Source organism: Panthera pardus, unplaced genomic scaffold, assembly GCF_024362965.1.
Source record: "Panthera pardus isolate Hobbes unplaced genomic scaffold, ASM2436296v1 HiC_scaffold_17, whole genome shotgun sequence".
Lineage (NCBI taxonomy): Eukaryota > Metazoa > Chordata > Mammalia > Carnivora > Felidae > Panthera > Panthera pardus.
The window spans coordinates 137233325-137247670 of record NW_026526732.1 but is presented as its reverse complement, the minus strand read 5'-3'; the positions used below and the strand labels follow the sequence as shown (position 1 = coordinate 137247670).

Sequence of the window (14346 nt, the reverse complement as noted above, 5' to 3'; positions counted from 1 at the left end):
CTGTCACTGCATCGATGTGTCACACGGGCACACGAGCCATGTCGCTCTCCGTTTAGTGTTTTTGTTTAGGTTACCTTCCAGAAGATCATCCTCATCGATGCCCTTGACAATCTTGGATTTGTAGTCTCGGAAAAACATGTACTTTAGCAGTCTTCTCAGTTTTTTCTATTAAAAATATGAAATGAGTAAGAAACCTTACACATACATTCAGTTTACAGGTAACAGACCACTACGATAACTAAATCTAATAAACTTGTGTCCAGGATCATTGGGGAAAACACAGCAGTCCTCAGCATACTACTGTGAAATAAAAGGTGTCATCATATTAAATATAAAAGCTAAAACAGCTCAAACACAAGTGTTTTTAAAAGTACTCTTTATTTGCAAGTATCTAAATGCTCTAGAATTGCAATCATTGGGGTTTTTGGTTTTGGTTTTTTTTTTTTTTTTTTTTTGGTCTTATAAAAAGTTTCAAATTCTTCCTGAAGATTGTGATAAATATCACATGCTCCATATTAAGCTAACTATTCTGACTTGACGAAATTTTGTACACATTGAAGACCAAATTTTATTTTTTGAAGTGATTTATAAACATCTAGACAAGGATTTTGTAACAGTTGCTTTAAAATGCCAAGCAACGTTCCTTTTTATTGCTTCCTCTTCTCTGGAGATCTTTTTGTTTTTCTTTCTTTTTTTTTTTTTTTAACTGAGAAGAGTTGGTTTATGTTTTATATTTCTGGACGACTTTCTATAATCTGAGAAACATACTTTAACGAGACTCGAAGCTGACGAATGATAGTTGCGTCTTGATGGTTTTCTTTAGGTTTATTAAAAGACCGTAATACTGCTTACCTTTAAAAGTAACTGATAATACTTTGTAATCTGCTGTGTGCTTACCCTTATAATTTAATATTACCGGCTCCTGAACTTCAGGTTTAAGATTCCTAATTATGGCTGAACCACAGTACATTTTACACAAGCTCTTTTTACACGCATTTTATTTGATATTTGCAACAACCCGAAACACAGACAAACATAATCATCTCCTTTTTACATACAGGGAAACTGAACTTAAAAACAGTCTTACAACTAGAGCTTAGCAGGGCCAGAAGTAGAACGTAACCTTTGAACCTGTTCCTTTGTTTATGATTTTAAGTAAAGTACCTACCTTACAGGACCACTGTGAGGAATAAACGGCAGTATGAGTGAAGGTGCCAGGTACAATACAGTAAGCAGTCAATAAATAAAGCTTGAAAATAAACCAGAATTACCAAGAGAAAAACCATGCACCTATATATGGGTCTTCTGCTACCCTTCCTTTCTCTTTGCTTCTCCGACTGTACTCAATACTTTAGATTTAACTTCGTCTTACAGTACACCTATGTAAACTACTTTAATTCGGTCTGGAACATGTCAGCATATAAATACAATTATTATTTTGCAGAGGAAGATGAGAACTCTGGCAGCTATCATATTACAGCTATATTTGCAGTTGATGAAAGCTTTCTGGTTAAGAGTCCTTCTGGAAGTCGAGGAGCGTTGTCAATTAGCGTATGTTCCTGTGGTTTCAATATGATTTTAAATTTTGACTTTCCCAAAAGGCAGGAAAGAGTGTCAAGGGGGACTGTGTTTTTCTGTGCGATCCTCTTTAACCTCTGCCATGAAAAAGGGAAAGGTGGTTGGACATAGTCTGTCAAGTATTAATGCTAACTGCACTGTTCCCCCGCTGCCTTCCTGAGGGACCTTGGCTCCACACCCTCATTTCTGCCAACAGTGTCTATTCCTCCTTGGTCCTCCGAGGATAATGAAGCTGCCAAATCCGGCATATTTGTGCTCTTTCCCATCTCTCTGAATTCTTCCTTCCTACCCTCTTCCGGAGCCATCATGCTCATCACATTTTGCCTTGGTTATTGAACCAGCATCTTGGCCAGTTCCTTTGCCTTTGATCCATTCTGCATGCAACTGCACGAGTCCCACCCCACGCAGAGACTTCCCCTTCAGCATATCCCACAGCCTCTCGTCGAAGCACACAACTTCAAAATTCTGCTCCTTCAACCAAATCACACATGTTTTCTACACCGGATTACAGCTTCTTGCTAGTGGAGACATTTCTTTTCTTTTCCTTTATATTCCTCATACCATCAAAGAGTTAATGAAGTAAGAATTTATAAGATTTAATAGTAGACTGGCCAAGGTGCGGTTTCTAGATCTCTGGATCTTACTGTATGAGGAAGAGAAAAATACATGATCTAAGTTCAGTCAACCTTCGGTCAAGCAGAATTAAAAGGTTTCACAGGTATAAAGCCGTTGGATATTGGAAAGGATGGTAACAAGGTTATCCAAAAAGTCGGACGGGATGTCTTCTGATAAGAAACAGAGCCACAAGGATATCAAAAATGGTGGAAGAGGAATGGGTATGTGTAACGAAGAGGCCGGCGGAAAAACAATGGAGCAATCAGATGGACCATCAGAAACTAAACGCGGCTGGCTCATTCGGGATAGCAGCTGCCATGACACACGGTGGCTATTCAGCTAGCTTTTGTACATGTAACTTTCAGATGACACTTTTATTAAAAACATGTAAAATTTTATAAAATATTTTCAACTAGCTGCTCATGGAAGATAGTTATAGACTGGTAAATACCAGCCTAAATATTGTATTTAATACCAGGGTTCAAAGAGTAAGAAAGGTAGATCTTTAACTATAAAAGAAAAGTCTAGCCACTATTATGTTTATGCTACTGAAATACTCATCTTGGTTTAGTTTTCCCCGAATAAACCTTGAAACAAACTCTGGGAAAGCCTGTAATCCTGTGTAAAATTAGAAAGAAAAAAGATGCCACTTAGTTCTACCCCACTTATTAGAACAAAGCACACAAATGATACGCAGTGAATATTATGTAGTAATGAAAATGTCTAAATATATACGTAAGCATAAGTGAAAATTCGTTGCTAGCATAGTTTTGCATAAGTGCCTGGCCCACGAAAACAAATACCAAGTTTCTTGTAGTAAACCATTTTGTTGTGTAAACTACGAAGACTAAAACATCAGTTTAATAGTTGTACTCCAATGTGAAAGCTACATAACAAGGACACGGTTCCCAATATGTGTGAATTAAGCACCAAACATGGCCCGTTAATACAATGAAATTATTTTATATTACCTTATCTTTGCGCATCAAAAACAGAAGGTCTTCGGCAGAGATTACCCTGGCTCCCCGAAGCTGAGAAACTTCAGCAGCTTGCTGTAACTAACAACAAAGAAAATTGAGGATTTTTTTTTCTCAGTAATCTAAATTAAATATACTACGGTCATGACGTCTCAAGGGAGATAAATATACTAAGAGTTAAAAACCTTTGGGAATAATCCGGCAATCACATTACTGCTTTTAAAAGCAAAATGTCGTATGTTTTGAAGTAAAAAAAACACAATTAAATTAACTTATAAGCCCACCTGTAACTGATACAATAAACAGAAATCCTTGATTTCTTTCACGCAGAAGAAAAATCATGTGCAGCTTCCAGAAATGCATTAATGCACCTGAAAATAATTTTATGAAATTTTATCCTCATATCCATGTGAGCAATGGTTTCACTCAGTATCACTAGTTGAATAAGTATATTATTAATCTGAGCTCCCATGCTGGTATGATTTGAAATAGGCCCATTCAGAACTTTAAAAGATCAACAAAAACAGTAGCTGTTTCTAATATCCAAAGGAAAAAAAATAGTTTTAGTTTTGGCAAGTCTTCAGTGGGCAAAGGATTCAGTCTATAAATCATAATACTGGACTGCATTAATTTCTTTCCACACTAATCACATGCACACAAAAAGTTAACTGTATCTGGAATGCACAACACAAAACATACTGCATGGAAAGTTAGATTCCCCCTGCAATGTTCATCTGGGCCCTTATATCTACAAAGTTGAGAGTTTTCTGGAATTCAGAAGTCCTAGAAACACAATCTTACTTGAAAATGACCTGGAAAATAAAAGAATGTGAAAAATGATAGTTCTATTTTCTGGCACAGGCAAAATCGGTTTTGTATTTTGATTAGTTGGAAGGAACATAAAATATGTCCAGATGAAAAAAATAAAGATACTGGAGAAAATACTACAAATATGTGCCTGTAACTTCTTCCAAATTTGATCAAACCATAGTGACTGCACCACAGCATCTCTATCCAATATTGTAAAAATATTTACATATAAAAGCTGTTCCTAAATGCATTCTTCTTTGAAAGGAATACATCTAACATATCCCTGAGAACTAATCTTTAAAAAGTGACACACTGTTATCTTAACAATTATAAGGAATCAAATAGTGCATTTGTACTAAAGAAATTCTGCTTGAATGTTCAAGCGATTTTGCTAAGTAAGCTTCAAACCTTGTCTAAATACACAGACTACAAAATAGACTATAAACTCCCTATGTGTCAGCCTCACCACTGAATTTCCTGGATACTGGTGGTTGGTATATAAACATAATTCTACCTAAATATAGAAATTTAAATTTAACTGTGAACCATTTAAAAAGAAATCTTAGGGGAAAGGTTTTAAAAAGATGATGTATCTACCCAGAAAGAAACTACAAGTTTTCAGCAGGAAAAATCTGAACATATTTTTCTAAAAACTTCAAGAGTGTCAGGGAGATACGTGTACATTTTTTTTTTTCAAATAAAAACATTTCTACCATAGTATAAAATACACACAATCAGTGTGGAGAAGAATATGGGCTCAGTATCCATTTAAATGTCTGGACACAGAGAACATACACTGAACCAGGAGGCAGCACTGACAAGTAACTTTGTATTTTCTTAAATGAAGGATGGGGATGGTTTGACAGCTGCAAAGTACTATACAGAACAGAAGGAATTTCACTGATGTTAAGAAAGGATCAGGATAAGTATATATCCCTAAACTCCCTAAAGAGTTTCCCCAATTAATTGTTTACCCACATTACATATAAATAAATAATCCGTATTTATTATCCTCTCCAAAATGTCAGTTTATTAACCAGGAAAAAAAGAGACAGTGGAAAATAAAGACTTAATTGAGTTAAGACATTTTAAAACAACTTTGAAAGCCAGGACACAACTACTGTAGGGACCTCCAGGAATATACGTCATGGTACGTTGTCATAATTCGCAGGAAACCTGAACTCTATTTTTTGTCTATCCGATGCACCAATTTCCTTCACCTAAACTTGTACCTTACTATCCCTGGCACTACTAGGATTCTCTAGAACGCTATGGACTTTCATGAAGTGATTCCTTGAGACCAGAAGTTACTGTTGTGTTACTTCACTAAGCCTGTCTGTCCTGATGTGCCCCATGCTCCAAAATGACCTCTCCCAAACTCTGACCTCCTCTTCTCTACCAAGTGAGGTGAGCAATCGCATCAGTTAATTACGGAGATCACACTAAAGTGTGGATTACCCATTGGCTTCCTTCTAGAAATTTTTGTCCATGCCTATCAGAAAGAGTAAAGAAACTCTTCTTTAACAATATAAAGCCTAAGGGGCACCTGGGTGGCTTAGTCTGTTTTAAGAGTTCTGCTTCAGCTCAGGTCATGATCACACGTTTCATGGGTTCTAGCCTTGTGTCAGGTTCTGGGCTGACAGCTCAGAGCCTGGAGCCTGCTTCAGATTCTGTGTCTCCCTCCCTCTCTGCCCCTCCTCTGCTTGTGCTCAGTCTCTCTCTCTCAAAAATAAACATTTTAAAAACAAAAAACAAAAACAATATAAAGCTTAAAAAACAGGATAGCAGCTGGCCAGGCCAGTTTCATAGAATGCTGAGCTCAGAATTGGTACATTGAATGTGAAAGCCCTTCACTGAGCCGGGAAACCAAAATAAAAAAAGATAATCCTAATAACTTCAGTGTTACAAAAATTGATTCTACATTCTAAGAAATCTCAGTTTCTTAATCTGTGAAACTATATCGAAGTTGTACGTCATTATTTATTGTTGCATGTTAAATATTTCTGGCAGTAATTTGAATCACTTGAATAGTACACTTCACACTTTTTTATTATGATGAAAGTAGTATACATTTAACTGTGATATAAACTATGCAAGAAATAACAGAGCAGATAAGTAGTTTAAGACCAATCACTGGTAGAATGAGTATACAACTTAATCTTCTTAACCATATGGATAAAGGTATGGTTATACTAACCATAAGAGATTTATTTGGAACTTAATAAAATATTGTGCTACAAGACATTATTATTTTGGCACAAGAACAACTCATTTATAGCATTTTTTTCCCTGATAAATATTATTTGTTCTTCAAGGTAAACTAAAAATAATATTATACTTGTAAGGACTGTTTAAAAGACAAAAGTTCCTTTTGCATATCAACACTCATCATGCTTGCGTATAAAAATAATATTATACTTGTAAGGACTGTTTAAAAGACCAAAGTTCCTTTTGCATATCAACACTCATCATGCTTGACACTTTCTTTGTTAAACTTTACATTTCATCTTAAATGCCTCATCTTTGATCCCTCGAACAAATCTCTTCTCAATTTCTCATTGTAGTCAATGACACTAACATTCAGACTCACTGTATTTTTCTCCCTCTGCTACATTTTCACTAACCTCTGTTGATTTTGTTTTGTTATAATCTGCTCAGGTTCTCCAATCTGCTCTCTACTGCCACAGTACTTGTCCTAATCCAGGAAATTGCAACATCTCCAAATTGTGATGCAATCTAGATTTAAGTGCTAAAATGATCTTGCTCAAATATGATGTCCATAATTCTCGTTCTAGGATCTATGAGACTTCACTATTATCTAACTTTAATGTGTCTTTACAGCCTGACTCACAGATTTCTCTATACATTCATTCTCATCGTATTTCTTGTGTTTTTTTTTTTAATATTATTCTACATTTAAATTCCAGTAATTTCAATTCTATTTTCACACTTTTGTGCATCTATAATGGTTAATTTTATGTGGCAACTTGTTTGGGCCACAAGGTGATCAGACCTTCTGTCAAAGATTATTCTGGGTGTGGCTGTAAGGGTATTTCTGGTTGAAATTAACATGAGAATAGATAAAATAAGTAGACTGCCCTCCCTAATGTGGGAGGACCTCAATCAATCAGCTGAAGAACTAAATAGAAAGTGATCACCTTGGGGCACCTGGGTGGGTCAGCTGGTTAAGCTTCACGCTCAAGTCATGATTTTGGCTCAGGTCATGATCTCATGATACATGAGTTGGAGCCCCGTGTGAGGCTCTTAGCTGACAGCATGGAGCCTGCTTGGGATTCTCTCTCTCCCTGTCTCTCTGCCCCTCCCCCGTACTCTATCTCTCTCTCTTTCTCAAAATAAATAAAATTAAAAAAAAAAAAAAGAACATGATCACCTCACACCTGTTAGAATGGTTAAAGTCAACAACACAAGAAACAAGAGGTGTTGGCCAGGATGTGGGGAAAGGGGAACCCTCTTAACACCATTGGTGGGAATGCAAACTGGTGCAACCACTTTGGAACGGAGGTTCCTCCAGTATGGAGGTTTCTCAGAAAGTTAAAAAAGAACCACTCTATGATCCAGCAATTGCACTACTATTGACCCAAATAATCCAAAAATACTATTTCAAAGAGATCCATGCACCCTGATGTTTATAACAGCATTATCTACAATAGCCAAATTATGGAAACAGTGCAAATGTCCATCAAGTGATGAATGGATAAAGAACATGTGGTATACATAAACAATGGAATATTACTCAGCCATCAAAAAGAATGAAACCTTGCCAACTGCAATGACATGGATGGTGCTAAAGAGTACTATGCTAAGCAAAATAAGTCAGAGAAAGACAAATACCGTATGATTTCACTTGTATGCAGAACTTTAAGAAACAAAACAAATAAGCAAAAGGGAAAAAAAAGAGAGAGAGGCAAACCAAGAGACAGACTCTTAACTACAGAGAACAACTGATGGTTACCAGAAGGGAGGTGGGTGGAGGGATGGGAGAAGTAGGTGATGGGTATTTAGGAGTGTACTTGCTGTGATGAGCACTGGGTGATATGGAAATTGTTCAATCACCATTTTGTACACCTGAAATTAATTATTACACTGCATGTTAACTAACTGGGATTTAAGCAAAAAAAAAAAAAACAAAAACAAAAAACAAAAAACATAAAGACCAAAGAAAGGGAATGGAACACCTTCTGCCTACCTTGAAATGAGACACTGGTCTTTTTGAGCCTTCTGACTCAAACTAAAACATCCCATTTCTCAGGCCTTTGGATTCAGGCTGGAAATGCATCTCACCTCTCCTGGGTCTCCAACTTGCCAACCACAGCACTTGGGACTTTTCATTCTACATAATCATGGGGGCCAAGTCTTTCCTTTACCTATCGATCTATCTACCCACCCACCTACCTATCTACTTACCTATCCTCACACACACAAATACACACACAAACACATACATTGTTGGTTGTTTTTCTGGAGAACCGTAATATAGAACTATATACTCAAATTATCAGAAATTCTTGTAGTCTTTTTGAGAAACAGATTCTTTATGGGATGCAACACTTTCTTCTTTGAAATATAGGCTTTAAGGGGCGCCTGGGTGGCTTAGTTGGTTAAGCGTCCAACTTCGGCTCAGGTCAGGATCTTGCGGTTCATGGGTTTGAGCCCCGCGTTGGGCTCTGTGCCGACAGCTCAGAGCCTGGAGCCTGCTTTGGATCCTGTGTTGCCCTCTCTCTCTGCCCCTCCCCTGCTCACGCTCTGTCTCTCTCTCTCAAAAATAAACAAACATTAAAAACAATAAAAAAATAAAATATAGGTTTCAAAATAATTTTCTCAAAGAAAAAAGTTCTATGATTATCTTCATACAGTAGTGTTCATTACCTAACCTAGGCATGAAACTTACATGCTCAGTTTATAATATCTTAATTATACTTGTCAACAAGTTTCTTCTTTATTTTCCTCAACTAGTTACTTAACACTCTCACTTCCCAACTACATTTTGAATAACATCTCTAGGTCCAGGTCCACCAATCCCCAACAGACAGTTTATAAACGTTTGTTAAATGTTGGCAATCCATTTCCCCTTGACAATTGTCAGTTTTCTCATCTATGATATAAATGAATTGGGCTAGATGAAGTCAGTAACATTTGTCTGGGACCCATATAAATTCAGCAGAAATATTTCTCTAAAGTTCCAAAAGGTTTCAAAAGTATCACAAAATTAATTTCACAATTATTAACATCCTGAAAATATTCCATTTTAACCACACTTCTCTTGTACCTCTTTCCTTTGGGTTTTGACTAAATCCCTGGATCTTACCTTTTTGAGAATACTTAGTAAAAAAATAAATAGTAAAAGGCAAGAGCTGTTGAAAGCTATGTTATGAAAAGCTATATTATAAAAAGCTAGGTTGTCCCCCTAAGATTTGTCAGTCTTTCTATCCATTGGTGTATCACTATTTACTAGGCCAGATTCTAGGTCCAATGATGAAAGGACAGCTCTACTTACAACCTCAAAGATCCTCTCTGAAACTCTATGTTGTGACTGAAGGAACTAGAAGTTGGGAAATCTGGATTCCAGGTCCAGCTCTACTACTATGTAATTATGTAAGATCAGATATATCAAACAACTTCCCTAGATCTGTATGTATGTGTGTGTGTGTGTGTGTGTGTGTGTGTGTGTGAATTTAAATATATACATATTTTTGTATGTATATGGGGTTTTTAAAGCAGCTATTATGTCTATGCTCAAGAACAAAAGAAATCTACCAAAATAATGAAGTAAGCTAAGAAAGAGCAAGAAATAGGATCAAGAAAATAGGAATCCAAAAGGAATAGTTTTGGAATTTAAAAAAAAAAAAAAAATATATATATATATATATTTTTTACATTTGAAATGGGTAAATAATGATTTTAATGACTATTAAGGGAGTTAATAATTTTAGGAACAAGAGCTCCCATTTATTGAGTACCCAATTTGTACCAAGCACTGTGCTGTGTTGTAAGTATGTAATTTAATTAAAGTTTTTAAAAATTTTAAGTTAAAATGTATGTAACATTAAATGTCAAATAATACTCTAAGTTTTATAATGACAGGCAGGAATACCTTATCATACTTCTTTGCAGTCTGTAATTCTACTTCAAAAGGCAACTACTTTCAACTTGTCTAGCTTGTTCTCCTGTTATTCACCTCCATATCTGAAGTAAACTTACAACGCTTGTTTTTATTTTCAGCTTTAAATACTATCAACTCTTACTTACAGAAGATAAAGACTGAGTGTTCTCAGATGCCTCGTATTTAGCTATCTCCTTCCCCCGCCTTGATCTTATCTATAAAATATAATTAAAAAAAAAATTAATACCAAGTGTTTATACTTTTATGGCTGTGTAAACACTGTTACAGCTTGGCTACTATGAGCAAATTTCTTTTTACAATTTTATTTTATTTTATTTTTTTTTTAATTTTTTTTTTTTTTTTTTTAACGTTTATTTATTTTTGAGACAGAGAGAGACAGAGCATGAATAGGGGAGGGTCATAGAGAGAGGGAGACACAGAATCCGAAACAGGCTCCAGGCTCTGAGCGGTCAGCACAGAGCCCGACGCAGGGCTCGAACTCACAGACCGCGAGATCATGACCTGAGCAGAAGTCGGCCGCTTAACCGACTGAGCCACCCAGGTGCCCCTCTTTTTACAATTTTAAAAAATATTTTTCTTGTCGTTAATCATTTCCTTGGTTTGTTTCCTTGCTTATTGTGTTGTGAACCGAACACTGTTTCATCACAAACTCCTTGAAAGATTTGAACCATTTAAGGATTTCTTTCAAATTCATTGTTTTGTTTTCCCTCAGAGACACCTCACCTGGTGTCCTCCAAATCTTTAACTATTCCTTTTGGATTCCTATTTTCTTGATCCTATTTCTTGCTCTTTCTTAGCTTACTTCATTATTTTGGTAGATTTCTTTTGTTCTTGAGCATAGACATAATAGCTGCTTTAAAAACCCCATTTGCTAATATCAACCTCTGGTCATTTTGGAGTCAGTCTTCATTTTGTCTACTCTCTGGGATGTGGTCATGTTTTCCTGTCCCTTCATATTTCAAGGAATCTCAGTTTTATCTGAGATATTGTGAATTGTATCTTATAAGGACTCTGGATTTGGTTATGTTCCTCTGAAGAATAGTGATTTTTATTTTTTTCCAACAGGCAGAATAAAAACTAGAACACTAGAATGGACTCAAACAAACTACAACACTTATCATCCTCCCCCAGTGGTGGGGCTATAGCTAAAAGATACCTCTGTTTCCTGAGAACAGGTATAAGGGAAATAAAATTTTAAAGATCCAGTATTTCTGAAAATTCATTTAAGCCACCCTCATATTCAGTTAGTAAACTGACTGCATATGGAATTTCAGATTAAAAATCATTTCCTTTAGAATTGTAAAGGCATTGCTCCACTGTCTTCTAGCTTAAAATATTGCTGTTGAGAAGTGAGGCTTTTTTCTTTTTTTCTTAAGCCTTTATGTGACTTTTTCCACCACCCCTGAAAAACTCTTAGTATTGTTCTTTTCAAACCTGAAATTCTGAAATTTCATGGTGCTGTGTCTTGGTGAGGTTCTTTCTTCATAGATTTTCTTGGTATTCACTGGGATACTATAATTCATGTTTCTGTTCTTCATATCTGGCAAATTTACTTGCCACTATGAAATCACTCTGAAAATTTCTTTCCTTCTGTTTTCTGGGTTCTTTCTAGAATGTCTATTGATTGAATGCTGGTAGTCTTTGGGCCTAGGATCTCTAATACCAAAGTTTGTTTTATTCAACCCCTCTAGAGAGTAAACCTACACTATTTTGCCAAATGGCAAAAGGATAGTTGACTGCCTATATGGGATAGGGACTGGGACAAAATTGTTTTCTTTACTTTCTACCAATCCTCCTATTTTTCATCCACCCAAGACTCTTTTCTTCAGAGGCACCTTCAATCCTGATCTTTTCCAGGTTCCAAGGTTTCGTGTTTCTCAGCTCTTCTAAACTTTTGGCATTTCTATCCATCTTTAAATTTCCGTAATTTTTTTTGACACATTTCATCTGTTATTTAATATTCTCCCATTTTGTCTTTGTAGGTTTATGCCCCTTTAATTATTTTGCTGTCCTTTCATGTGGTTTCAGAAGAACTGGAGATAAACACATGTATCACCCATGTTTAAGCAGAAACTGATATTCTTTTTTTAATGTTAACATTTATTGAATATACTATCCTATGCTTCTTGTCTTCTATAACCCTCACGAAAAACCTATGAGAGATGTCCAGGTACACAAACCTGGTACTAAATAATAAATGCTTAATATCAAGCCATTCATTTTTCTAAGGCTAATTTCTTATTCAGAATACAGGAAGGTATGATCATTAACTCAAACCTTACGTTGCATAGAAAGTCTAACCCACAAAAACATTTATTTGCCTTTCAAAACATTTTCATTGCTGGCGATGAAATGGTTGCCAAAATAAAAATGGTTTGGATCAAAACATCCAAGCCCGTTGCTTCATGCAGACACAGCTTAAGGACTGAGCACTAAGCAAGTGTTTGAAAGGAAATGGATTTGTAACTAAATACAGTTAACATTCAGGATACTATAAATGTAAGATACATGACTTCGTATTTTCCTATCATATGATCTCCTTATTCTTTGTTGGTGACTGGTCTTCCACTGTCTTAGACATCTGAAATATAAACAAGTATATAAATTGATAAAAGATGTGCCTAACTCTTTGAGAGTTTCATTTTAACTCTTCTTTTTAGAATAGTAAGTCAAACACAGTTAAGTTTTAAAAAATATGATAAAGCTATAATTATCAGTATCTCATGACTCAAAGAATTTGTTTTTATTTATATACATATTTTAAAGAATGACCAAGCCACAACCAATATAAACCTGCAAAGCTTTAAAAATGTCCAATAAACAATCACTGCTTTTGTTGTATAAGAACAGCAAACTGGACAAGGAACTAATTCTTTGGTTACTCCTATTTAAATATGAAATGAGGAGAACAACAACCATTTGAAAGTTTTAAACTATTTTGCATAGAAGTTATTCATAAGTAACTTTCAAGTCTAAACACATTTAGGTTTGCAAGTAAGCAAAAGGATATGTTGGAAATTTTTTTAAGTTGAAATTAAAGTAATAAACTAGATTATAACTTACATAGTATACTATTCTGTATTACACCCTATCTGCCATATGAAACTGGATTATAGTTTAAATATTATTCTATTAGCTAGGGGCGCCTGGGTGGCGCAGTCGGTTAAGCGTCCGACTTCAGCCAGGTCACGATCTCGCGGTCCGTGAGTTCGAGCCCCGCATCAGGCTCTGGGCTGATGGCTCGGAGCCTGGAGCCTGTTTCCGCTTCTGTGTCTCCCTCTCTCTGCTCCTCCCCCGTTCATGCTCTGTCTCTCTCTGTCCCAAAAATAAAATAAAAAAAAAAAAAAAAAAAAAAAAAAAATTATTCTATTAGCTAACTGCAGTTACTATTATTTAAAATTTAACTATTTACTATTTAATTATTAAACCTAAAATACTATGTAACTACTTAAGCTAAAATACATTAAAATTGTAGAAAGATGTTAGATCTTGATTTGCTCAACATTCTACATGGCTATCATTCAGTTAGTCAATAACTGAAAATGATATACTTTAAAGGTCTAAGGGTGTACATTTCATTTGCATTTCTAAAAATTTTGGTGGCTTACAAAATATATACTTTTCTTTTTATATAAACTTTTTTTAATGTTTATTTTTGAGAGAGAGAGAGAGAGAGAGAGACAGAGAGAGAGAGAGAGGCAGAGCATGAGTAGAGGAGGGGCAGAAAGAGAGGGAGACACAGAATCCAAAGCAGGCTCCAGGCTCTGAGCTGTCAGCACAGAGCCCGACGCAGGGCTCGAACTCACGAACTGCGAGATCATGGCCTGAGCCAAAATTGGACACTCAACCGACTGAGTCACCCAAGCGCCCCCCAAAATGTATACTTTTCTTGACTACAAATAATAGTGACTCTTTTTTTTTTTCTCTGCTTATTTCATGGCATCTCTGTGCCTACCTCTGTAATTCCCACTTTTCTAAAGAGGCATCCACTCAAAGAGTTGTGGCCATTGGTTATTTCTCCAGAGGACAAGACTCTAACAGGTAAAAGATTGAGTTAATTACATTTCTTTAGAACTCTGCCTAATTTTTCACATGATAGCCTGCTTTCATTTTACCCCAGAATTTTAGGAATAAACATAAGTCGTGTACTAAATCTTCATGCTTAGATCAGGGTATTAAAAGCACTGAATTACAAGAGACCACACATAGACCAATTTAATGACT

The 14346-nt window shown here is 35.8% G+C and overlaps 1 protein-coding gene across 4 annotated transcripts in view; it reads right to left on the bottom strand.

Moving 5' to 3' along the window:
- Nucleotides 1-14346, bottom strand: part of SUPT3H (SPT3 homolog, SAGA and STAGA complex component) — a 543233-nt gene that overhangs the window by 159547 nt on the left and 369340 nt on the right. For all 4 annotated transcript variants that reach the window (XM_019457311.2, XM_019457312.2, XM_019457314.2 and 1 more), the window contains exons 4-5: nt 3165-3251; nt 75-165 (exon numbers count right to left, since the gene is read on the bottom strand). In XM_019457311.2, coding sequence (XP_019312856.1) covers nt 75-165; nt 3165-3251 — 178 coding nt within the window. The remainder of the gene's footprint in view (nt 1-74; nt 166-3164; nt 3252-14346) is intronic.